Below are 24,746 nucleotides of genomic sequence, written 5' to 3'. Positions count from 1 at the left end.
ACATTATTTGTCTACTTTCTTTTTATACACATCTTTACTAAAGAAATTGTAAATAAGTAGAAAAAAAATTACTAATTGCCTTGTAACTCTTCTTAATACACTCTACTTTAATTATCTAAAATAAATAATAATTCTTGAAAAATATTTTTAATAATATGAGACGGAGGGACCACAAGTTTGTATAGAACCTTTTCTCAATTAATAAATGCTAACATAATGTACATTCTCACTAGTCACTACTATAAATAATTTAACTGATGAAATAATTTATATTTTGTGTAAATGAAACACAACATGATAAAATTAAACCAACAATCATTTAATGAGATTTTCGAGTTTTCAAAACAAACGATATCACTTTCTTTTTTTCCTCTCTTTTTTCATATTGTCCTCCATTTCTTCACGCCATTGCTTTAGTAGCATTAAAGGGTCTATTTAATAGGTGATTAGAATTATGCATGTCTTCAATTTGGTATTTGACATTAATAATAAATTAGTTTGAAGACAATAAAAAATACACAAATCTTATTTTATCTTGTAATATAGAATTATTTTTAAAAGTAACGCGAGTTTAAAGAAAATAGAGTGTAAACAAATTTCAATATAAGATTAATATTTTAATAGATATTCAATTCAACACGTTAAATAAATGTGGATATAAAATAGAAAATAAAAATATTGATAAACTAATAATATGACTTTTTATTCCCTTGCACTTTTTCACTTTCAATATAATATTTTAATTTATTTAATATTATATTTGATGCAATAGTTCAAAATGGAATAGGGAAAGTAAATTAGTACACGAAATAATTGGACACAAGATGAAATTGTTAATTTAAATAAGATTTAGCTACACATAAAAAATAAGGATAAAAAGTGCTTATTTTGAACTCCGTAATACATTAATAGAACATTCATGAGTAGGGGTGTGCAAACACCGAATCAACCGATAAAAGTGTTATTGGTTTATTGTTATTGGGTTATTGGGTTAACGGTTTTTTAATGGTTTTATAAAAAAAATTATCGGGTTATCGGTTCGGTATTGGTTTTTAATATTGGGTTATTGGGTAAACCGATAACTCATTAAGACTAGTAATTTACTACTTTTACTTGTACATAAATATTATATATTAATCTTAATACCTTAGTAGTTACTATCTTTGTCATTTAGCCTTCAATTCACACTTCACAATGGATTTGAGTTCACAATTTCACATTATAAAAAACGTTAAAATCTAAAGTTAGAACCATATTCCTCTTAATTTCTCTTTGTGTTACGCTTGTATAGTTCTTTTCATCTTTGTTATTATTGTTTCTATTTTATGAGCTTTTGTAAAGTTACATTATTGTGTTTTCGCATCAAATTTATTAGAAAAGTCATATATTTGTTTTATAAATATTTTCTTATTGGTTAAACCGAAAACCGAACCGTTAAGGACCAAAACCGATAAAAAATATATTATTGGTTTGGTTATTGGTTTAACATATTTAAAAACCAAAAACTGATAAATCGAACCGATAATACATAAAACCGAACTGACCGATGCACACCCCTATTCATGAGAGTAACCTAATAGTCTTAAAAGTTGAGTATTTATGTAAAATTTAAAATAAATTTTACGATAATACAATATTTATGATGCAATTATATTTCATCAATGAGTTCATTTTTATTTGAATTGTTCGTTAATATGTATTATATATAATATGTATTGCAATTTATGTTATTTAGAAATTTAGAATAAAATATAATTTAATATTAATGAAGAATTTTAAAAAAAAAATTGTATTACGTAAAGATTATAGAGTGATTATTTGCAAAAAGAAGAAATGATTTATATTATGAAATAAGAAAATAAGAATGAAATATAAATAATAATATAATATTGAGGAGAGAGAAAAAGATTCATTTTTAGAGAGTAAAATAGAGAATTGGGTTGAAGTTGATTGTTTGAAAAAATAGAAAACTCTATATTTGGAGAGTAAAATAGAAGATTGGATTGGAGATGCCCTAACTAATAGTTTGGGCGCCACGATCCACATGTCAAAAAATGAGTGAAGCCTCTTTCAACTTTGGTTGATTGGGCCTCTACCATAATAAAATTTTTCATGGAGAAATTGATGGTCGAAAATCATACGAATACTTTGTTTATTTTTCAAATTGGCGCCTTTTTATTTACTCGGCAAAAAGAAAGACATAAATGTTTACTGGAAATCTGCGGACGAGCAAATTTTTTACTCCTATTTTGGAAAGGGCAAATTCGGGAAGAAATTTTGAATTATGAAAGTGAGTGTTTCTTTAGTTACTAGTAGTAATTTACTACGGTAATATTTGTGGGTTTGGTAGGGGACTAGTTGTTGAAGAATTTGTTCCACCAGAGAAAAAAACATAAAAAAAATATCTAAGTCATTAACAAGTACCTATACATGACCACACATAACAATATGATTTTAGGAAGAGAGTACGTATATTTTATTTCGATCTTTATATTATTAAGAGATTGTTTCTTTAGATTATCGATTCAAAAATCAAAATAACAGCTTCTTTTAACTATAGATTATATGTCGAAATTATCAACTTTACTTTTCATTGTAACGAAATTACCCTTTCATCTTTTACTTTGGAAGTAAGGAAAGGAAAGCTTAAACGTTTCTTTTTGTGCCATTAGACTAGGGGTGTGCAAAAACCGAACCGACCGATAAACCGAACCGAAAAAATTGTTATTGGGTTATTGGGATAACGGTTATTTAATGGTTTTACAAAAAAAAATTATTGGGTTATCGGTTCGTTATTGGTTTTTAATATTTGGTTATTGGGTTAACCGATAACCCATTAACAATATAATAATTTACTATTTTAATTTTTAGTTATACATATATATAATATATTAAAAAAATATTAATATAATTAGTAGTATATTAGACTAAATATATAAAACCCTACGCAATAATTAACGCTACTTAACAATTGACTCTCCTCTCTACTTTTAGTTATTTAACCTTTAGGTTTTACTTTTTAGTATTACTTATTTACTTTAGTTAGTTTATAATTGACTAATATTAGGTTTTGTACGATTGTAAATATCTGCAATTTGATTAACATTAGGAATTCAAATTGTGTGTGTGTGTGTTTTTTTTTTTTAAATAACGTAAGAACTTCATTTAGTTACCATAAGCATGGCCTCATTTGCTACTGTTTTGACTTTTGTCTATGATTTGGTTTTATATGATTCTCTTTATTGCATAAAGGGGACCTCGTTTTATATATATTATGGTGATCGAAAATTAACCAAGTCTTTGTTGTGATGACCAAAATACAACAAGTTGGTCCTTGTTGTCCCGTTTGGAATGATTATTTTGATGTATGCGTATCGCGTCAAATTATTAAATAAGTCATATATTTGTTTTGAAAGCATTTTCTTATTGGTTAAACCGAAAACCGAACCGTTAAAGACCTAAAACCGATAAACCAAAAACCGATAACAAATATCTTATTGGTTTGGTTATCGGTTTAGCATATTTAAAAACCAAAAACCGATAAACCGAACCGATAATACTTATAACCGAACCGACCGATACACACCCCTACATTAGACCGACAACACAATCTTTTAATGAGTTCCCACATGGCATTTTTAATATATTTGATGAACTTTTAATATATATATATATATATAAGAACATAATTCAAATAAAAGTTGATGAATTTTATAACATCTCAAGTTTCAAACATATTTTACTAGTGAAAAACACAGAATCTGAAACAAATAAATGAATAATTCAAGCTCATCATCACCATTCACCGTTGTGACTAAAGTCATCATTTTCTCCCTTTTGTTCTAAAGTTTGTGGAACGTACTGTAAAAAACCTACTAAAGACTAATAAAGTATGGTCCATGATTAAATGTTATACTAACCTCGTATTTCTCAATGAATACAAAGTATTTATCTTCTCCCAGGCTAATTTTTGAGTGGTCCAATTTTCTGTGGCCTAATTTCTGCCAGATTTCAGCTTAAAAATCTGTACATACCCATATTGAATGTTGATGCCTTTGGTTTCTTCTATAACCTTTTTGTATATATTGGTAACTACTTTAGGTGTGTTTTGATATAAGCTAATAAAGTTTAAAGATTCTAAAATGGGTGAACTCTCAAGCCAAGAACCTCTTCTTTTGAAAAAAGATGATGAATTTGATTATCTCAATAAGACGCCACTTTTGGTATCATCAACAAAGTTGATTCTCAAAGTAGTAATGTGGGTGACTTTTATTACATGGGCTGCTTTTATTTTCTTGTTGCCTACAAAATTCACTAATGAACTTTTTGGGACAATTGTTAGAGCCACCAAAGGATCTATTTTTGGGACAGCAGGTTTTTTCATAACTTGAAAGTTTATTGCTTTTGTTGTTTACAATTTGTTAGTAATTTCAGTTTCTATTGGATTGCAGGCAGCACATCCTTGATATTCAGTTTCCCAATTATCATGATTGCATTTCTTGCAATTATTCGTCTCGTTGTCGCGGGTGAAGATCAACCTCAAATGTATGTGTGTGTGTGTGTATCTGCTAGCTTGATTATAAGAACATCATGTTATATTTGAACTGTGAACTCATATAGAATTTTTAATTGTTGTAGCAAGAAGGCTGGAAAAGGTCCAAATTTTAGATTATGGACATTCCCTGTGCTGGTGGATGGACCATTTGGGGTTGTTACAGCTGCGGAAATGATTGGCGTTATAATCTTCTCAGTGTACATCGTCTGGGCTGTAGTTATGTATAGTATACAGAATGTTGACCTCTTATCTTCGTATCATTTACCAGACATGAAAGAGAGAAGGTAATTCTGTCACCATGATCATATATGTTACCTGCTTGTGTGTTTTTTCTGTGTAATCGAATAGAAAAGGTAGCTGCTGCTTGATTAAGGCCTATTGCTGTCTATAACTTAGACCATGTTATTCTTTCTGGCTTGGAAAAATGATCATCTTTTCAGAGAACTAGTTACCTTAATCCTAACAAATATTCACGTATGTCTGAGTTATATAATTCGTTATTCGTTCTCCAAAGGAACCGTAGTTATTTCACATAATTTTGCATCTTTTTGGACTTCAATTGCTCTACATTCAGAAATGTTTCAATCCAATACACCCTTAATTCAAATTTTGGTCTTTCTTTCAACTTCTGTTCTTATATTATCTTCTTATACAGTAACTCTTAAGGGGTCGTTTGGTTTGAAAATGAGTTATGATGGGATAAGTTATGTTGGGATAAGTTATGTTGGGATTAGTTATGATGGGATAAGTTGTGTTGGGATTATTTTTTATTGAGTGTTTGGTTTGTTGTATTCAAAATAATAAATTTTAAGAACAATTTATTTGTTTACAAAAATGCCCTTCATTAATGTAAAAAGTGATATAACAAAAGGGTTGAAAGAGACATTTTTGTCATTTACCTATTTTATCCCGGGATAAGTTATCCCGGGATTACTATACCACCCAAGGAGAGGGATAACTTATCCCGGTACTAATTATTAATCCCGGGATAAGTTATCCCGAACTTGCCAACCAAACAACAAAATAAGCGGTACTATAATTTAATCCCGGGACTATTTGTTATTATACCTCACACCAACAAAATAGAGTTTCTGGAAGTACTGAAACTCTCTTCTCAAATTATTGACAATTCCAATTTACTGAAACAGGAACTAAACATGGTGTCAAAGCCTGCTTAAAGATTTTGTTCTATTCTTCAACCAGAATTTAGACTCGACCTACTGACATAATGAAATATATCCTAGCTTTTGATGTTTATAAATGTCCCCCTCTAATGAAAACAAACTGATTTAGATCAGTTGAGCACAGTTAACTTTCTGCATCACTAGCTAATTTCAGGCTATTTTGTGTATTCGTTTGATTTTAGTCACTTCACTGATTTAAATGATCTTTTAAATTCATTTGCTGCACGTTATCTAGTCCGACTGGTGTTAAATCGGGAATAATAGATGGATTTTCTCTTTGTTTTCTATGTCCTCGCTTCTTTGTCACCCCAATTTGTAAATTGTGCATCTGTTAAATCTAAAAATAATTCCATGTGAAAATGTTTCGAAGTGACTGGATAGTAACAATTACAGCCACATAGTGCTTATCTCAGACTTAGAACCAGTCCATAGTTGTTGGATTGAAGGTTTCCTTTAGTAGCAAGGTTTTCTTTTTCCACAGCTTCTGCTTCATTGACTAATATATGTTGTGGTAATATTTTCAGTGGTAAGTTGCTGGAGCTGACAGGTCTCCGTTTTGGATTCATTGGATTAATCTGCTTAGCGTTTTTGTTTCTGCCTGTTGCACGTGGTTCAGTTCTTCTTCGAGCTATAGATATCCCTTTTGAGCATGCCACTAGATATCATGTTTGGCTGGGACATCTTACTATGGCTATTTTTAGCCTTCATGGTCTATTCTATATTATTGGCTGGGCAATTCAAGGGAGACTTTTGGAAGAAGTGAGTTCCAAAACTGAAAGTTTCATTTATCTTGCCCATAGAGATTCCTTTTATTTGTGTACCGTATACTAGGACCTTCACCATTTTTATTAATGTTAATGGAGAGTAATCAATGAAGGGAGACTTAAGACTTTGTCAATTTTGTTTACTGCAGCTAGTCGGCTGGAAAAACATAGGAATAGCAAATCTTCCAGGAGTTATCAGCCTTTTAGCTGGTTTGTTGATGTGGGTGACTTCACTTCCCGGAGTAAGGAGAAATAACTTTGAGCTGTTCTTCTATACACACCAATTGTATGTGGTGTTTGTGGTGTTCCTGGCTTTGCATGTTGGTGATTTCGTCTTCATGATGGCTGGAGCTGGGATCTTCCTTTTCATGCTTGATCGGTTCCTTAGATTCTTCCAGTCACGAAAGACAGTTGACATACTTTCAGCCACATGCTTTCCTTGTGGAACCGTTGAACTCGTTATTTCAAAACCTGCAAGTAAGAATAAATATTTGACTCAACTGATTTCCTCACTGCTGCATTTTCCAGTGATTCTAACACTTCTTCCCTCACGATATAGATTTACATTACAACGCCCTTGGCTGGATATTCTTACAAATACGCGAGTTGTCCTGGCTGCAGTGGCACCCTTTCAGTGTCTCTTCCAGTCCCCTTGATGGCAAACATCATCTTGCGATTCTCATAAAGGTTCTTGGAGATTGGACTGAAAAACTGAAGGGGAACATCTTGAATCTTTCTGTAGAACAATCTGAGACGGAGCCTCTTTTGCAGCATAACAGGAAAATAACAGCTTCTGTTGAAGGTCCTTATGGACATGAGTCACCATACCACTTAACGTATGTAAATCCGCTGCAATATCTGTTGAATATTCAATTTATTGGTTTTTCAGTTATTAAGTCGTTGAGTAATTAATTGCCTTGATGCATGTTTCTCCTCTCAGGTATGAAAATCTCATTTTGGTAGCAGGTGGAATTGGAATTTCCCCCTTTCTAGCTATCCTGAGTGATATACTCCACCGTATCAACGATAGTTCGCCTTGCCTGCCAAGAAATATATTAATAGTATGGGCTATCAAAAATTCAGATGAGCTTCCACTTCTTGAGACAGTTGACATGGAAGCAATCTGTCCACTTTTCTCTGATAAACTGAATCTTGAGACTCAAACATATGTGACGCGGGAATCACAGCCTTCATTGGTAATTGGTTTCTGCCTATTTTCATTTTGTTTATGTATCATCACCCCATTTATATGTGTTACTAATTATTACTTCATTTTTCCCTCAGGAGGAGGGTAAAACACCCAAAGCAATGCACCACTCCTCAATCTCCCCTGGCTTCAACGGATGTCGAATGTCTGGTTTGGTTGGTACTGGACATGTCGTATGGTCTGGATTATATGTCATAGTATCCACCATAGGGTTTGTGATCACTGTAGCATTACTGGACATTTTCTACATAAATCCATTCAATATAACTTACTGGTGGTACAAGGGGCTTTTGTTGATTGGATGCATGACTGCAAGTATTCTTATATTTGGGGGTCTCGTTATCGCTTTATGGCATCTTTGGGAAAGGAAAACCTCATCGAAGGAGGAACCACAGGACGCCACAAAGAAAGTTGACATCTTGCAGCAGAATGAAGCCTCTTTACACAGGAACTTTGGAGAGGCTCGATATGTTAATAATATTCGATATGGTCAAAGACCGGATTTCCAAGGTATGAACAGCGTTTGAACTTTACAAAGTCCTTATGCTTCTCCTTTGTTTTCTTGAAAATGTTTTTGAACTTTTTTATTCTGCAGAGATATTTGGATCACATGCAAAGAGTTGGGGAAGTGTAGATATTGGTGTGATTGTGTGTGGTCCTCCTACTCTTCAGTCTAGTGTTGCTAAAGAGTGCAGAAGCCAGAACTTGAAGAGAAGAGGTCATCAGGCTATTTTCCATTTCAACAGCCACAGTTTTGACCTCTAGATGACCCCAGTAAACATGGGCGGAGCTAGATAGGGTACATAAAAAAGGGGTTCATCTGAACCCCTTTCGTCGATGTTCTTATGTTTATTCCTTCATATTCTAGCTCCGTTAATGCCAGTAAGTATCCGATAACTCATATAAGGAGTACTTTTTACTGCTCTAATGAGAAAAAAAGGATCATATCAGCTAGTTTATCTCTGATCCTTGTAGCATGTATCAGCTGGTATCTGCAGTAAGCATCTTGTACATTTTCAATTGTTGTAAATGCATCTTTAAAAATATACATATATAACAATATCACATATACTTCTAGTAACTACATAAGCTTGCTGCCTATTATCAATGAAAATTTCTGAATTCCATACCATTTGTCAGTGCCTTATCTCTAAATAGCCGTCTATCCAACTGCTTAAACTAAAAATAGCCCATATAGTAGCATAATCCACGTATAATATCGCAGAATCTCTACTTCATTGGACCAATGAGAATGTTTTATCTATGCATACATCTGTCCAATAACAGATCAATTTGTACAATGGAAAAGACCTCCAACATGAATTACAAATAGTGAAACTGAAAAGACCTTGTAAAATGGACTTGTTTGGTTTGGGCAATTCAATGTTGATAATGAATGACAAAGGATTGGGTGACTCTGGTAAGTCTTTGGGTTAGACATTGACATCAAATTTTTAATACCACACAAATTTCAGTTTTTTGTAGTCTCAATTTATTTATCATCCATTTTTCATTTTGTCTTCACTTTTCAGACCGTTATCATTGATAACAACATTTGAAAACACAGACCAAAATAAATAGGTCCATGCTAGACCGAAAAATTTAAAAGAATATAAAGAATTGTGCTATAAATTATAAAATAAAGAGCGAGCGCCAAAACAAACCTAAATTATTTTAATTTCATGCCTGAACTATTGAGAATGTGAATTTTTTTCTTGAACTATCACCCAATGGATAGCAAAACACATTGTGAAGAGTACAACATCTTTCAAATTTGAGTAATTGGTTCTGCAAATTTATTTGTGCTTTTTTGTTAGTTATAAATTCAATGAATAAGAGTGATTCTTTTAAATAACTTATATCAACAATCGGTATATATGAAATACGAATTCGTATAAAATGATGTTGAACTTTATAATAGTCTAATATTCGGTCTTCAAACTGAAATTACATGTCGTTGATACTATGCATACACAGTAGATAATATGTATACAACTACAACATGTATCAATATGTTTTAATGAAGGTGTTTTTTTTTTGTTGATGTACACATGAGTAGTTGCGCAATATACTATGTACTAGTTACAGTAGCCCGTGCTAGCACGGGCCCAACATATATTTTTATTTTTTATTTTAATTTATGTGACATTAATAAAATTTTAAAGGTCAAACAATTTTTTTGTATGTTCTTTAAATTTTAAGTTGTTGATTATTGTGGTTAATAATACTTTATATGTAATTTTCAATATTCTCTTTGTCCCAATTTATGTGTCATTGATAGAATTTCGAAAGTCAAGCAAATTTTGTATATGTCTTTTAGATTTTGAAGTATTTAATTATTATGAGTTATAGTACATTTTACGTATATGTTACTTTTTCTATCCCAAACTATGTGACATTAGTAGAATTTTGAGAGTTGATCAAATTTTTTGTATGTCCTTTAAATTTTGAAGTTGCTAATTATTGTGTGATTTATAGTACGTTTCATGTTATTTCAAATAATATATGTTATTTCCTCTATCCTAATTTATATGACACTAATAGATTTTGAGCTTCAACCAAATTTTATAGATGTCTTTATAATATTTTAGGGTTTAATTACCTCTTTTTGATTTTTTATCCATTAATATGCTTTCTTCACAATTATCAGTAGAGCTACCTTAAACGGTGATGTGGCGCTCTCTATGACCTTCATTGTCATTTTTCTTTTTTCTCCTTTTTTGAATTTTTCTCAATTATATTATTTTTAAAAGTTATTTTCATAACTCACACTTCTTCATCTTCATAAATTATACTTTTAATTAGTATTAATAATATTCATAACTTTCAAACCTTTTATATTCATAACCCCCAAAAATTCAATTTTACATTAAATTAAAATATTCAATGCCTTTCTTTCTTTTGAGAGAAATGACATTAAATTAAAATGTTTGCCTCAATATGCTTAAGATGCTAGAATTCTTAAAGTTTATTTTAACTTTATGTATTCTTTTGTTGGAATAGCTTTCTTTTTATTTTGTATGTAGTTTGTTGATGATTTTTAAGAATTTTTTTTTTTCCTTTTTGTTAATCTTATTAGAACTTTTGTTATATATGTTGTATGTTGTTTAATATATTGATAGATTTTTAGGATTTTTTTTATTTTTCTTTATGTTAATCTTGTTTGAACTTTTATTGTATTAAGTAAAAAGTATTCTAATTAATTCTACTAAAGAATCACTAATTGAATGCTGAGAGAAATTAATTAATGTGAGAAAAGTATTGAAAGAAAGACTTAATCCTACTCCATCCGTCCAATAATTATTGTCTATTATACTATTTTGGAATGTCCTACAATACTTGTGCACTTTATGAAATCAATGGATAGTTTACCCCTTATCATTATCTAAATTGTTAATTATTGTTGTATGATTTGTAATATATTTTACGCAATTTTCAAATAATAAAGGTTATTTCTTCTTTCTCAATTTATGTGGTACTAATAAAATTTCGAGATTCAATCAAATTTTTTTGTCTTTAAAATATTCTATTGTTAATTACTGTAAATTATTGTACTTTCTAAGTAATTTTCAAATAATATATATTATTTCATTTGTCCAATTTATGTGTCACTGATAAAATTTGAAGAGTTAATCAGATGTTTTACATATTTTTATATCTTTTGAATATTTAAGTAAATAATTATTGTGATTTATAATACTTTATACAATTATTTAAAAAAAAATTAAACAACAAACAAAACGAATTCATCATAGGAAAATTACCAAAGCATCCTTCAATACATCAATAATGGGTCCCACTTTTTGTTTAAAAGAATATGCATATTGGGAGGATATTTTTGTCCAAAGTGGAAACAGAATAAGTATAAAGCATTAAAGTCTTTTAAAATTTTAAATTATTAATTCTTATTGTATGATTTGTAATACTTTTACGCCATTTTCAAATAATAGAGGTCATTTCTTCTTTCTCAATTTATGTAGTACTAAAAAAAATTTGAGATTCAATCAATTTTTTGTCTTTGAAATATTTCTAGCTGTTAATTACTGTAATTTATAGTACTTTCTAAGAAATTTTCAAATAATATATATTATTTCATTTGTCCCAATTTATGTATCACCGGTAAAATTTGAAGAGTCAATCAAATCTTTTATATATTTTTATATCTTTTAAATATTTAAGTAATTAATTATCGTGATTCATAATATTTTATACAATTATTTAGTATAGTAAAATAAATTTAAAAGAAACAAACAAAACGAATTCATCATAGGAAATTACCAAAGCATCCTTCAATACATCAATAATGGGTCCGACTTTTTATTTTAAAGAAATTGCACATTCGAAGGATATTTTTGTCCAAAGTGGAAATATTGTGTAAAAAATGTGTATTTATTGTGATTTTGAATGTTTTGTGGGGTAATAGGACGCACGCAAAGTTAAGGTGTCTTTTTGAAAATCTGGGACAACTTCAAGTATCACTTAATGTTTTTTCTCAAAATCTAATTTACTTTCGTAAACTATGTGTCAGATCAAAATCAGATTAACAAATTCAAAAGGAATGAGTAATAAATAGCTCATACAATGACATATTTATTATTTAAAAGAAGTACTCCTTTTGGTTGAAAGCTAACAAGATAGTTACATTATAACTAAATACTATAAAAATCTTTGCATTGTGGTTTTTTTTTTAAATTTTATATATATATATATATATATATATATATATATATATATATATAAATGGGCCCAAATGAGGTAGGTAATTAATGGTGTTAAATTATCCAATAATAGAAATTTTAAAGGTACAACCATAAAAGAAGAATGTACAACACTATCTAAGCACATATCATCCAACATTTGTCATGTGCTAAGTAGTAGATATTCCCACCTATTATATATAGTAATATAACTAAAATATAATTTTTATATACATATTGGAATTATTGTATACATCAACTAAATTTACACGTAATTCATTATGAATCATATAACATTTTTTTTACGTATAAATAATGCAATTGCAACTATAATTGTTATTACTAATATTCTTACAGATATAAGAAAAATATAATATATGTATACATACCACAATTACTATACATATCAACTAAATTTACACGTCAATATATAAATAAAATGCATATATGTAGCATATTAATTTGTTTATGTTTTACCTTATGTACTTAATAACAATTACAATTATTGTTAATATTCTTTTATTATTTGGCTAATTATTGTCATACTATTAGACATAGAATTTGTATATATTTACGATTAAAAAGTTACCAAAGTAGGACTTGTAGTGGTCCTTTTATACTAGGCCCAAAAACGAGTCGGCCCAAACCCTTATCATCTTCTAGGGTTCTTACTGGAAAATTTCATTCCCTTTTCATTCATTCTCCTCTACAACCTTAGCGTAAACCACAGTTCCAACTTACAGGTTCGATCTCTTCTCCTTCAATATTTAGTCGTTTGTATATTGGTGAATCTTGCTAGCGTTAAACAAATTTATCCTCAATTTTGAATTTATTTTGTGTAATCGCAGCTTATTCTATCTCTGTTTCTTTAAGAACTTGTTGAAGATATGGCGTCCCGTTTTTGGACTCAGGTAACTTACTTTTCAAATAATTCTATGTGTTTTTTTTGAGTATTTTCACTGGATAAGGATTTAGGTTTTTTGTTTGGTGTTTGGATAAGTAACAAAATCTATGGACGAAATGGAGGTGCTGTGAATGAGTGATTTGTTTTTTAATGTGGTAGTCTGTTTTGCATAGTCCTTATTGCCTAAAACCCTAAACTATGGTTCGGTTAGGAAATGTGTAATCTGATTTGTTAATACATGATATTTGTAGGGTGATAGTGATACGGAAGAGGAGGAGGAGAGTGATTACGAGCTGGAGGATGATGCGCCAGCTGAAAATCCAGATGCACCGTCTGGGCCTGGGTCAAGATATCTTGCAGCTGATGACAGCGACAGTGATGAATCGGATGGACAGAAGCGAGTTGTCCGGTCAGCCAAGGATAAGCGTTTTGAGGAGTTGTCAGCTACAGTTGATCAGATGAAGAATGCTATGAAGATTAACGACTGGGTTAGCTTGCAGGAGAGCTTTGACAAGATTAATAAGCAGCTGGAGAAGGTCATGCGCATTACAGAATCAATTAAACCACCAAATCTCTATATCAAAGCTCTAGTGATGCTGGAGGATTTCTTGAATCAGGCGTTGGCCAATAAGGAGACTAGGAAGAAGATGAGTAGTAGTAATGCTAAAGCCTTGAATTCAATGAAACAGAAACTGAAAAAGAATAATAAGCAGTATGAGGAGTTGATTAATAAGTATAGGGAAAATCCTCCTGTGAGCGAGGAGGAGGGTGGTGATGATGAAGAGTCAGAAGAGGAAGAAGAAGAGGACGGAGAGGACTTTGAGGAGGACCCAACAAAGATTGCAGCTGCATCTGATGATGATAATGATGATGATAGTGATGATCCGGACAGGCCAGATAATAGGTGGGAGAGGATGCTGAACAAGAAAGACAAACTTCTGGATAAACAGTTCAAGGATCCAAGTCAAATCACATGGGAGACAGTCAACAAGAAGTTCAAGGAAATCGTTGCTGCTAGGGGTAGAAAGGGGACTGGAAAGATGGAATTGGTTGAACAGCTCACCTTCTTGACCAAGGTGGCCAAGACTCCAGCACAGAAGCTTGAAATTCTGTTTGGTGTTGTGTCTGCCCAGTTTGATATTAATCCAGGTCTCAGTGGACACATGCCTATAAATGTGTGGAAAAAGTGTTTGCAGAATATGCTTACCATCCTTGATGTTTTGACCCAATACCCAAACATTGTGGTTGATGACATGGTGGAGCCTGATGAAAATGAGACCCAGAAAGGAGCAGACCACTCAGGGACTATTAGGATCTGGGGAAATTTGGTTGCCTTTGTTGAAAGGATAGATGTAGAGTTTTTCAAGAGCTTGCAGGTAATTGATCCACATACCAGCCAGTATGTTGAGAGGCTGAGAGATGAGCCATTGTTTTTGGTTCTTGCTCAAAATGTCCAGCGTTATTTAGAACAGATGGGCGACTATAAGGGCGCTGCCAAAGTGGCTCTTAAACAGGTTGAATTCATCTATTATAAACCGCAAGGAGTGTATGATGCTATGAGGAAGTTGGCTGAGCTCACAGAAGGTGGAGAGGCAGAGTCTGTAGAAGAAAACAAAGTGGTTGAGGAGAGTAGAGGTCCAACTGCATTTATTGCAACTCCTGAGCTTGTGCCTAGGAAACCTGCTTTTGAAGAGAACAGCAGGACATTGATGGACAGTCTCGTTTCTCTCATATATAAATATGGAGATGAACGAACCAAGGCCCGTGCAATGCTCTGTGATATATATCACCATGCTATCTTGGATGAGTTTTCAACATCCCGTGACTTGTTATTGATGAGTCACTTGCAGGAAAATATCCAGCACATGGACATATCAACTCAGATACTTTTTAATAGAGCCATGGCTCAACTTGGGCTCTGTGCGTTCAGGATGGCACTTGTTGCAGAAGCGCATGGTTGCCTTGCTGAACTCTATTCTGCTGGCAGGGTGAAGGAGTTACTTGCGCAAGGTGTCTCTCAAAGCCGATATCATGAGAAGACCCCAGAACAGGTATCTTCCTGAAAATGTTCTTTGTTTGGTCTTTTATGTAAGAAATTTATTCTTATTTCATGCCATTTTGTGTTGCTAGAATATTATGTTTTGAGATTAGTTTCTTTATTGAGCTTCGTAATTGTATTTGGCTTGTAGCTTGTATCTATTTTAGAGTGTTCGTTTGGCCAGTGTATTGGCACAATTTGTGTAGTCACATGGTAGGGGAGAAGGACAGTTAAAGATCTTGACAGTTCTTCAGTCACACAGTAGGGGAGGAGGAGAGAAGAAATAGTCTATAGAAAGATGTAGGGAGCGTCAAAAGATCTTTTTTGGTTAATGTGTACTGTTGTAATGAAGAGATACCCTTTTTTGATAGCTAGACAGATCGGATAGAGGAAAAGACACTGCATAAAATCTGTCATCTAGCAATCTTTGTTTTTTAAAATCTGGTAACTTTTGTATTAAAGTTACTTAGTTAGTACTGGAAAATCCATAATTACATATAGAGGAAAGAAAATAAATTCTAAATGGAGGCCACAATCCTAAACTGACTCTTAAGACATCTTGGAGTATTTCAGTCTCATTTGAATAAACCTTTGTACACCAAAAGTAGAATAACAATATATAATTGTGTTTGATCTTCTGCACATTATTACTCCCATCTTCAAAATATCTGGCATTTCTTTCTCTCCATAGTCCATCAATACATGCTGGGATAATCCTCAATCTATCTCTGTTTCTGGCCCCAACTGAATATAGTGTCAACAATCTTATAAGGCAGTGCCCATGAGATGCCTGTGAGATTGATAAAAATGTTCCACAGTTGATCAGTGATGTTACAATGTAAAAAAGATGTCTTAACTGTCTCAGCATCCATTCCTCATTAAAAAACCACTTTGAACATTGAGGAATTTTTCTCTTTTTTTTTTTTTTGATGACAAGGGAAACCCTCAGCCGCCCATTGGGTGTGCACAGGGTAAAACCCCCGCTCCTATGCAATAGCTCGCAAACCATATAGGAGAGGTAACCCGCCTGGTGCGACGAGCTCGACCCAGAAGGCAAACCCCTTGCTTTCGCTAGCAAGGGGTTTCGAATTTGAGACCTCCAACATGGAAGTCCCAAACTCAAACCAAGGGGTTTCCTCTTTGATAGATTATCATGAGTTAGAACAGCCTCATTAGGTATAAGCAGTGAAACAGGCCACTTTGTGAGGCACTTTGATTTTCCAGATGTGTTTCCAAGGCGAGTTAGTGATCTGTGGTTTAGCTTGATTTCAATTCTTGTATCCCACCTTCACCTTCAATATATACCTTTGCTATCTCCATTCCACCATAAACAATCCACTCCAATTTGTATTCCGTGAAAAGTTTCCAAATGCTTTTATATACTTCAGTCTATTTTGGAATCTCCCAGCCATTCAAGAGTCTTGTGTTGATGTTGGGCGAGAGCATAGATGTCAGGGAATAAAACTTGTATCCTGACAAGACCCATCCACTTGTCTGCCCAAAAAAAGTGTCTTGTTTCCATTGTCAACCTTGATAGTAGACTGACTCCTGAGGAATGGCCAATAAGACCTAATAGATCTCCAGAGGCTAACACCATAAGGTGTAGTAACTTCTTTAGAAACCCAGTTGTCCAACTCCTCATATTTTGTTTTGATTACACTACATTTAAGAGTTTGAGATTCCTGGGAATATCTCCATTGCAATTTCACTTTAGGAGCTTTGCTCTGGTTCTTAAGGTTCTCGATGCCTAATTCACCTTGACTTTTGCTTCTGATAATGTTCTTCCATTTACTTGATTCACAAGTCCTCAGCATCCTCTCTACGCGCTTCTAAAGCATTATGATAAGGTGGGTAGAAGTTGTTACCTTCTTATGCTGAGTATGTTCTTTATTGAAACTTTGAGATAGATCTCTAAAAAAGGGAAGAGATCAAAACAAACTCTAAAGCCTTCAGTCTGTCCAGTGAATCCATCTTGCTGTATCAGGTGCCCTTATACAGTAGCGAAGTCAAATATGACACTTGTGGAGTTGTGAAGTTTTACTTATTGTTTTTTGTTATTAAATGTGTGACTTGAACATCTTTGAATTGGAACAGTTGTTATTGTTTTGTGTTCCCCATTTGATAGGAGGAACTCATGAAAAATGGGTTATTAGTGAGAACTATCCAAAAAGGGTAATAATCAATTATTTTCTTTGTCAATGATAGAGCAATCAAATATTACAGTTGTGGAGTTATAAACAGATTTGGATGTGTGTTTTAACAATCAAAATGTGTTGCCTATACTTGAATAACTTAGGATTAAATCATTTGTTATTTATTTTGCTTTCTCCACATTTGGTGAGCGGGGAACCTGCCCTTCTAAACAATACATATTGAACACTGTTAGGAGCGGATGGAGAGGAGGCGTCAGATGCCCTACCATATGCATATAAATCTTGAGCTTCTTGAGGCTGTCCATCTGACATGTGCAATGCTTCTTGAAGTGCCAAACATGGCAGCTAATAGCCATGACATGAAGCGCAGGGTCATAAGCAAAACATTCCGGAGATTGCTTGAAATTAGTGAGAGGCAAACTTTCACTGGTCCACCTGAAAATGTGAGGGATCATGTCATGGCAGCGACAAGGTCTCTCAGGCAAGGAGACTTTCAGAAGGCTTTTGATGTTATAAACTCCCTTGATGTGTGGAGGCTGCTTCGCAACAAGGATAGTGTTCTGGAGATGCTTAGAGGCAAAATAAAGGAAGAGGCACTGAGGACCTACCTTTTCACATATTCTGCTTCTTATAATTCTCTGAGTTTGGATCAGGTTGCAGGGATGTTTGACCTTTCAGATTCTCAGATCCATAGCATCGTGAGCAAAATGATGATTTCTGAGGAGCTTCATGCAAGCTGGGATCAACCATCCCGATGCATGGTCTTTCATGATGTTGAGCATACAAGATTGCAGGCTTTGGCATTCCAGTTGACAGAAAAGCTGTCAGTTTTAGCAGAAAGTAATGAAAGAGCAACAGAATCGAGGATTGGTGGTGGTGCATTGGAGGGCCTTCCCCCGAGGCGCAGGGATGGCCAGGATTATGCTGCTGCAGCTGCTGGTGGTGGTAGATGGCAGGACTTCTCCTTCTCACAAGGCAGGCAAGGTGGTAGTGGTGGCCGAACAGGGTATGTCGGTGGTCGATCAACTTCTGGTCAAACATCAAGGGACCGTACTAATCAGGCACGAGGGACTCTCGGTGGTCAAGGTTCAAGATATCAGAGTGGTACAACTTCCAGGGGAAGCCAGATGGATGGATCAGGTCGCATGGTTAATCTTAACAGAGGGGGTCGTTCTTAGAGAACCGCGCACAAATTTTTTGCATAGAGAGAATCACATAACTTGAGGGTTCCTGATTGTAGTAGAATTTACAGCTTTCTTTGTTTCATAAACCAAGTTCCATTGTGCTACATTTGTTTTCCGACTTTCTAGCATCTTTTGGCTGTTGCACTGCTTTTCTCATTTAATGACATTCATGAAGTTGGGTACATTCCTTTTAAATTTAATTTGCAATGAATATTCGCTCGTAGTAGGTACACATTTCACCTTCAAAGTTTTCTTTTTTTTAGTCTTTGCTAGATGTTGCTGCACAAATCTGGTTAAGTGGCTTACTGTCTGCTTCTCCCAATATATGTTCATTGATCAGCAAGTCGATAGTTAGCAGTTGCTAAATTTTCTTTTCAGAGAGTAAACATTGCAGTCTGGATAATTCAGTTTATACAGTACTATATAACATTTGATAGGAGGGAAGAAAGTAATAGTTAGCATTTGCTAAATTTTCTTTTCACTGTTGTCCCAAGTCGAATTTTAAGTTCATTGAACCATCAAATGCACATTTCACAGAAATGGGTGGGCTCTTGATGACCAGGTTGAGCACATGAAATTCTGGGCTCTTAGATTGGCATAAGGCCCACCATGTTGAATCATTTTCACTGACCAAAAGAGGAACCCGGTACATAACGTTTATGGACAATAATAATAAAACAAAAAAGGGAAGAATTGATAAAGAATACATTTAATGAATAGTCTGAATAATGAAGATTGGGGATTAATTTTGAAATATTCAACATGGAGAAGAGACCAATAAATAGTAATGGACAAAAAATAAAAAGAAAAGTCAGTCGTAACTAAACCATACTTCCATCCAGCTAAAGAAAAAAGACAACCAATACCGACACAGCACATGATGATGCCTTTGTATCACATGCAGCCGCGTCGTTATCTTTTATTTATTCTTGTAAGAGAAATAAATCGTGGAGTAAAAGTGAGTTGTCAACATTTGCAAACTAAACATGATATGATATGCATTGGCCTAACACATTTATAGACACGGATCTCTTCTTTTGGTTTACTGTATTTTATAAAATAAATAATGTCAATATTACTTGTCATAAATCTTACAAGCAAAGCGTTGTCAAAAGTAATTTTTATTATATCAAAAAACTTCTATGTATGTAGGTTAAGAATCGTAGTGGGGGCCTACTTTATTTAATTTCAACAGAAAAAACATGCCTTTTCCATCTACAAACAAAAAAAGAGATAATTTTAACAATTTTATTACTAAATCATAATTATTATTTTTCGTTAAGTGAAGTAAGGATATGATTTGCCTTGAAAACAACAACTTCTACTGTGGAGATTCTATTATAGAGACAGAAAAACCAGACTCCATAAATCATAAAATTAGTGGGGAATGGGGATGTAATGTAGGAGTAGGATTTTTGTGTTATTGTCTTTTCCCAGACCAAGTTATTATTAAGAGAATCATTTTTATAAAAAATATTCGGACAATTTTATTATCATCTTTCATATTCTGTCTCTTTGAATATGGTGTGGCTAAGGATACTACCCAATATGTCAGCTGGTTCCCTCTTTAAATTACACTTTAGCACCTGCCATCTGTTAGTTGTTAGGTATGAAAATAATAGCAAAAAAGCCTTGAAGTGAAAGTCAACTAAATTAAGCAATCCCACTGAATAAAATGAGTTTATTAAAAAGAACCACCAAACTTTTAATACTATGTTATTGAGCCATAATTTTCTCTTGCACCATGCATCTTTTTATTATTATTTTGCAAACTTTCATTAGTTATTTTTGAATGTTTGGTGATAATCAAAAAGCCAAAAAAAACACCATTATGTATTTGATGAAATATGTATTTATTAACAAGTATTGACTCAATAATAAACACTTATCATTTTCAATCTTAACATTATAAGTCCGAGCTTCCTTCACACGCTAATGAAGATTTTGTCCCCAACGGCTAATATACTTTAGGAAATTAGGAAGTAAAACACCATTAAAGAGGGAGGATTGGTATTGGACAGGTTGTCATTGTCCATTAGCTGTTTTGTCAGTGTCATCAACTACTACTTTTTTTTGTGTGTGTGTATATTTTTCTTCTGCATTACTTTACTCTTTGTTTTCTTTTCCTGAAGTTAGGTAATATTACTAGTATTAAATATATTGTGTTATAATCAAAAAGCCAAAAAAACAGCACCATCACAGCCAGCTTCATATATCCATTATTTTCCACTAGATTTTCTAGCCCCACTTTCCTCCTTCCTCCATAATACCCCCTCCTTTCTGCCATCTCCTTTCATTCCACAACTTTCTTGAAAAAGAAAACAGTAGATCAAGACTTACCCAGTTCAGCATTTCTTGAATCTTGGAAAAAAGATTCAACCTTTGCATGTTTTGAGCTTGTGGGGGTGTTTTTTCAGCTCTAATTTCAATATGTACGGTAGGGATCCATGGGGTGGACCTTTGGAGATCCACACTGCTGATTCAGCTACAGACGATGACAGGAGTAGGAACTTGCAGGATTTTGATAGGGCAGCGATGTCTAGGTCACTGGATGAGACTCAACAGAGCTGGCTGTTGGGTCCGACTGAGCAGAAGAAGAAGAAGTATGTGGATCTTGGTTGTATTATTGTGAGTAGGAAGATTTTTAAGTGGACTGTGGGGTGTATTATTGCGGCTGCGCTTTTAGCTGGATTCATTACTATGATTGTCAAGCTTGTACCTAGACACAAACATCACAATCCTCCACCGGATAATTATACTCTGGCTCTCCGTAAAGCTCTTATGTTCTTCAATGCCCAAAAATGTAAGTTATCTGTTTATTATTTGCTTGAACTCTTCAATCTGTGGGCGTAAAAATCTTAATTTTCCTTTTACTATCTCATTGCATATTAGATCTGTTATTGATTATGTTTTTTGTCAGGATTTTAGTTTGTGATAGATTGATAGCTGGAAATTGTATGATCTTAGTGAAGCATGATTCAGTCCTCTGTATTGGTCTTCTTGTTTTGTTTGCTTTGATTTGGAAATATTTATTATTTTCCCCAAATTTTTGGTTACTTTGGTTGATTGGTTGATCAAGGTAAAGAACAACAACATACCCGCTGTAATCCCACAAGTATAAGTGGGGTTTGAAGAGTGTAGAGTGTCGCAGCCTTACCCCCTATCTTCTTTGAAGTTAGTATTTAAATCGATCAAGGTCACTTGATGAAAAATATGATATTTTTTCATTTATTTTAATATATGATATGTGGAATGGCTCTACGTGCTAATAGACAAGTGCCTTTGACTTAAGATTAGAAGATTACTGCATCAGCAGCTACTTGATTTGAGCTGCAAAAATATTATTTTTAAAATTTAGTGTTTGAACGCGATGTTTTGGTCTTCTTTGGTTATAGCTCAGTTTTTTGCTAATTCTCTATTGGAATTCACAGCTGGAAAATTGCCCAAGCATAACAATGTGTCATGGAGGGGGAATTCATGTTTGCAAGATGGCAAGTCAGATAGTTCAACTATGTTCAAAAATTTGGTTGGGGGTTATTATGATGCAGGAGATGCAATCAAGTTTAATTTCCCTCAGTCATTTGCTCTCACCATGTTGAGTTGGAGTGTGATCGAGTACAGTGCTAAATATGAAGCTGCTGGGGAGCTTGCTCATGTTAAAGATACTATTAAGTGGGGTACTGATTATCTCCTGAAGACTTTCAATTCCTCTGCTGATACCATAGACCGGATTGCTGCACAGGTAACTATCATTTAAATTTGCCTTATAAATGTGTAGATCACAAATTTTCTCTACTAGAATGTTATAGTTTGTTCTATCGTCAGTAATTAGTATTCAGCTCTGACCAGCTATCATTGCCTTGGCCATCTGAGTCATGAAATCATGATTTCCATTATACTTCTTAAACATTTAAGATAACTACAATCTCTTGGCTGGCTTTTTGACTTTCACTAAGATAAGTCTCCTTGTTAATCAGATCAGCATCAATACTTATTCTGAATTAATTAATCTCATTGGACAAATTATGTTTTGTTTAGGTTGGAAAAGGGGATACTACCGGAGGGGCTACTGATCCCAATGATCACTATTGCTGGGTGCGTCCTGAAGACATTGATTACGCTCGGCCTGTGACTGAATGTCATGGCTGCTCGGACCTTGCTGCAGAGATGGCTGCTGCGCTGGCTTCTGCCTCCATTGTTTTTAAGGACAACAAGGCTTACTCACAAAAGCTTGTACATGGTGCTAGAACTCTCTTCAAATTTTCTAGAGACCAGCGTGGTAGATACAGCGTTGGCAATGAAGCTGAAAAGTTCTACAATTCCACCGGTTATTGGGATGAGTTTATATGGGGTGCAGCTTGGCTGTACTATGCTACTGGAAATTCGTCATATCTTCAGCTTGCTACAACTCCTGGTATTGCCAAACATGCTGGTGCTTTCTGGGGAGGTCCTGATTATGGTGTGCTCAGCTGGGATAACAAGCTCACTGGAGCTCAGGTCAGTTGATATTACCTCTTCGTTCTTGGAATCCTCTTCTAGTATTTCTGTGCAGCTATTGTGCTTGAGACTTGTAAGGTAGGATATTTCATTTCTTCGAGGGACTTATATTTTGCTATAACACTGCTTTTCATTATCTCTTCAGGTGCTATTGAGCCGTATGAGGTTGTTTCTGAGCCCAGGATATCCTTATGAAGAAATTTTAAGGACATTTCACAACCAGACGAGCATAATCATGTGCTCTTACTTGCCAATCTTCACTTCTTTTAACCGCACAAAAGGTAACGTTCTTTTATCCAGTTCGCATGTAAAGTAATTTGAAATCCTTAGTTTGAAAACTAAATCAATTCTTTTTGACCTTTCCAGGAGGGCTAATCCAATTAAACCATGGAAGGCCTCAGTCTCTCCAGTATGTAGTCAATGCAGCCTTCCTGGCTACCTTGTTTAGTGACTATCTCGCAGCTGCCGACACTCCTGGATGGTACTGTGGACCAAATTTCTACTCCACTGATGTCCTGCGTAAATTCGCAGAAACCCAGGTAAATGAAACTGTCCTACTTCTAAGTTAGTAAGTGTCTCTTTTCTTATTCTTGGGTTTCTCTTATCCTCTATCTTGTCAATGGTTGTGGTATATGCTATTCCACAACCAACTTCCCTTCTCTATTGCTTCATGTTCTGGGGATGAATGGGCCAGATTGGCCTCATAAAGGTGTAGGGACAAATAATGAATGATGATTAACAGCTAGAGTGTGTAGGATATTAGAGATACGGTAGAAGCAAGTTTTCTTTTGCCTATTCTGTTGTAAGGTGAAAATTATTTCTTGGTTTAACTTGTCCGTTTCTTTGACTTTGTAGATTGACTACATCCTTGGCAAGAATCCCAGGAAAATGAGTTATGTTGTTGGCTTTGGCAATCACTACCCTAAGCATGTCCACCACAGAGGGGCATCCATTCCAAAAAACAAGGTCAAATATAACTGTAAAGGTGGATGGAAATATAGGGATTCATCTAAGGCTAATCCAAATACGATTGTTGGAGCCATGGTTGCTGGACCAGACAAGCATGACGGTTTCCGTGATGTCCGTTCTAATTACAATTATACAGAGCCTACTCTTGCTGGAAATGCTGGTTTAGTTGCAGCTCTTGTGGCTCTATCTGGAGATAGAGACGTCGGAATTGATAAGAACACTTTATTCTCTGCAGTACCACCGATGTTCCCCACTCCACCACCTCCCCCAGCTCCTTGGAAACCATGATCTTTTGATCTTTAATACGTCGTCCTTGCCTCTCTCATCTGAGTGTAGGTTCTTCCTTATTTTTGATATTAGATTGTGAGACAAAGAAGCTAGATGAAAGACAAGGAACTTGGATGTGCACCTTGAACATAGTAGTTTGGGCATTACTAGGACTAGCAAGTGGAATTCTTCAAGAAATGCCCAATGCATGTCTGTTTTACTTTGATGTATCGTCTACACACAGTATGTATGTAACGTAACCAATCATGTATTCTTTGATCAATGTAACTCAACGTGAACCTCAATTTCCTCTGAACAAGTTTTCAC

At 34.1% G+C, this 24,746-nt stretch overlaps 3 protein-coding genes across 3 annotated transcripts; all 3 read left to right on the top strand.

The window, feature by feature from the left end:
- The first annotated feature begins 4,090 nt into the window (after positions 1-4,090).
- LOC125815638 (ferric reduction oxidase 6-like) lies at positions 4,091-8,775 on the top strand. Its single transcript, XM_049495163.1, has 9 exons — positions 4,091-4,374; positions 4,452-4,545; positions 4,639-4,839; positions 6,264-6,498; positions 6,653-6,980; positions 7,063-7,339; positions 7,444-7,699; positions 7,788-8,220; positions 8,306-8,775. Exons 1-9 carry the CDS (start codon positions 4,143-4,145, stop codon positions 8,473-8,475), a joined length of 2,226 nt encoding a protein of 741 aa, XP_049351120.1. The 5' UTR covers positions 4,091-4,142; the 3' UTR covers positions 8,476-8,775.
- Positions 8,776-13,044: 4,269 nt separating this feature from the next.
- LOC125816868 (eukaryotic translation initiation factor 3 subunit C-like) lies at positions 13,045-18,909 on the top strand. The gene is made up of 4 exons (XM_049496515.1): positions 13,045-13,150; positions 13,256-13,318; positions 13,563-15,362; positions 17,736-18,909. Exons 2-4 carry the CDS (start codon positions 13,295-13,297, stop codon positions 18,678-18,680), a joined length of 2,769 nt encoding a protein of 922 aa, XP_049352472.1. The 5' UTR covers positions 13,045-13,150; positions 13,256-13,294; the 3' UTR covers positions 18,681-18,909.
- Positions 18,910-20,817: 1,908 nt separating this feature from the next.
- Positions 20,818-24,708, top strand: LOC125815213 (endoglucanase 25). Its single transcript, XM_049494627.1, has 6 exons — positions 20,818-21,489; positions 22,118-22,428; positions 22,725-23,183; positions 23,329-23,464; positions 23,550-23,722; positions 24,039-24,708. Exons 1-6 carry the CDS (start codon positions 21,117-21,119, stop codon positions 24,438-24,440), a joined length of 1,854 nt encoding a protein of 617 aa, XP_049350584.1. The 5' UTR covers positions 20,818-21,116; the 3' UTR covers positions 24,441-24,708.
- Positions 24,709-24,746: the final 38 nt, after the last annotated feature.

The sequence above is a fragment of the Solanum verrucosum genome, unplaced genomic scaffold (assembly GCF_900185275.1).
Source record: "Solanum verrucosum unplaced genomic scaffold, falcon-dt-bn FXZP01000261.1, whole genome shotgun sequence".
Lineage (NCBI taxonomy): Eukaryota > Viridiplantae > Streptophyta > Magnoliopsida > Solanales > Solanaceae > Solanum > Solanum verrucosum.
Note: the sequence above shows the minus strand (reverse complement) of the source record. Positions and strands in the feature narration are given on the sequence as shown.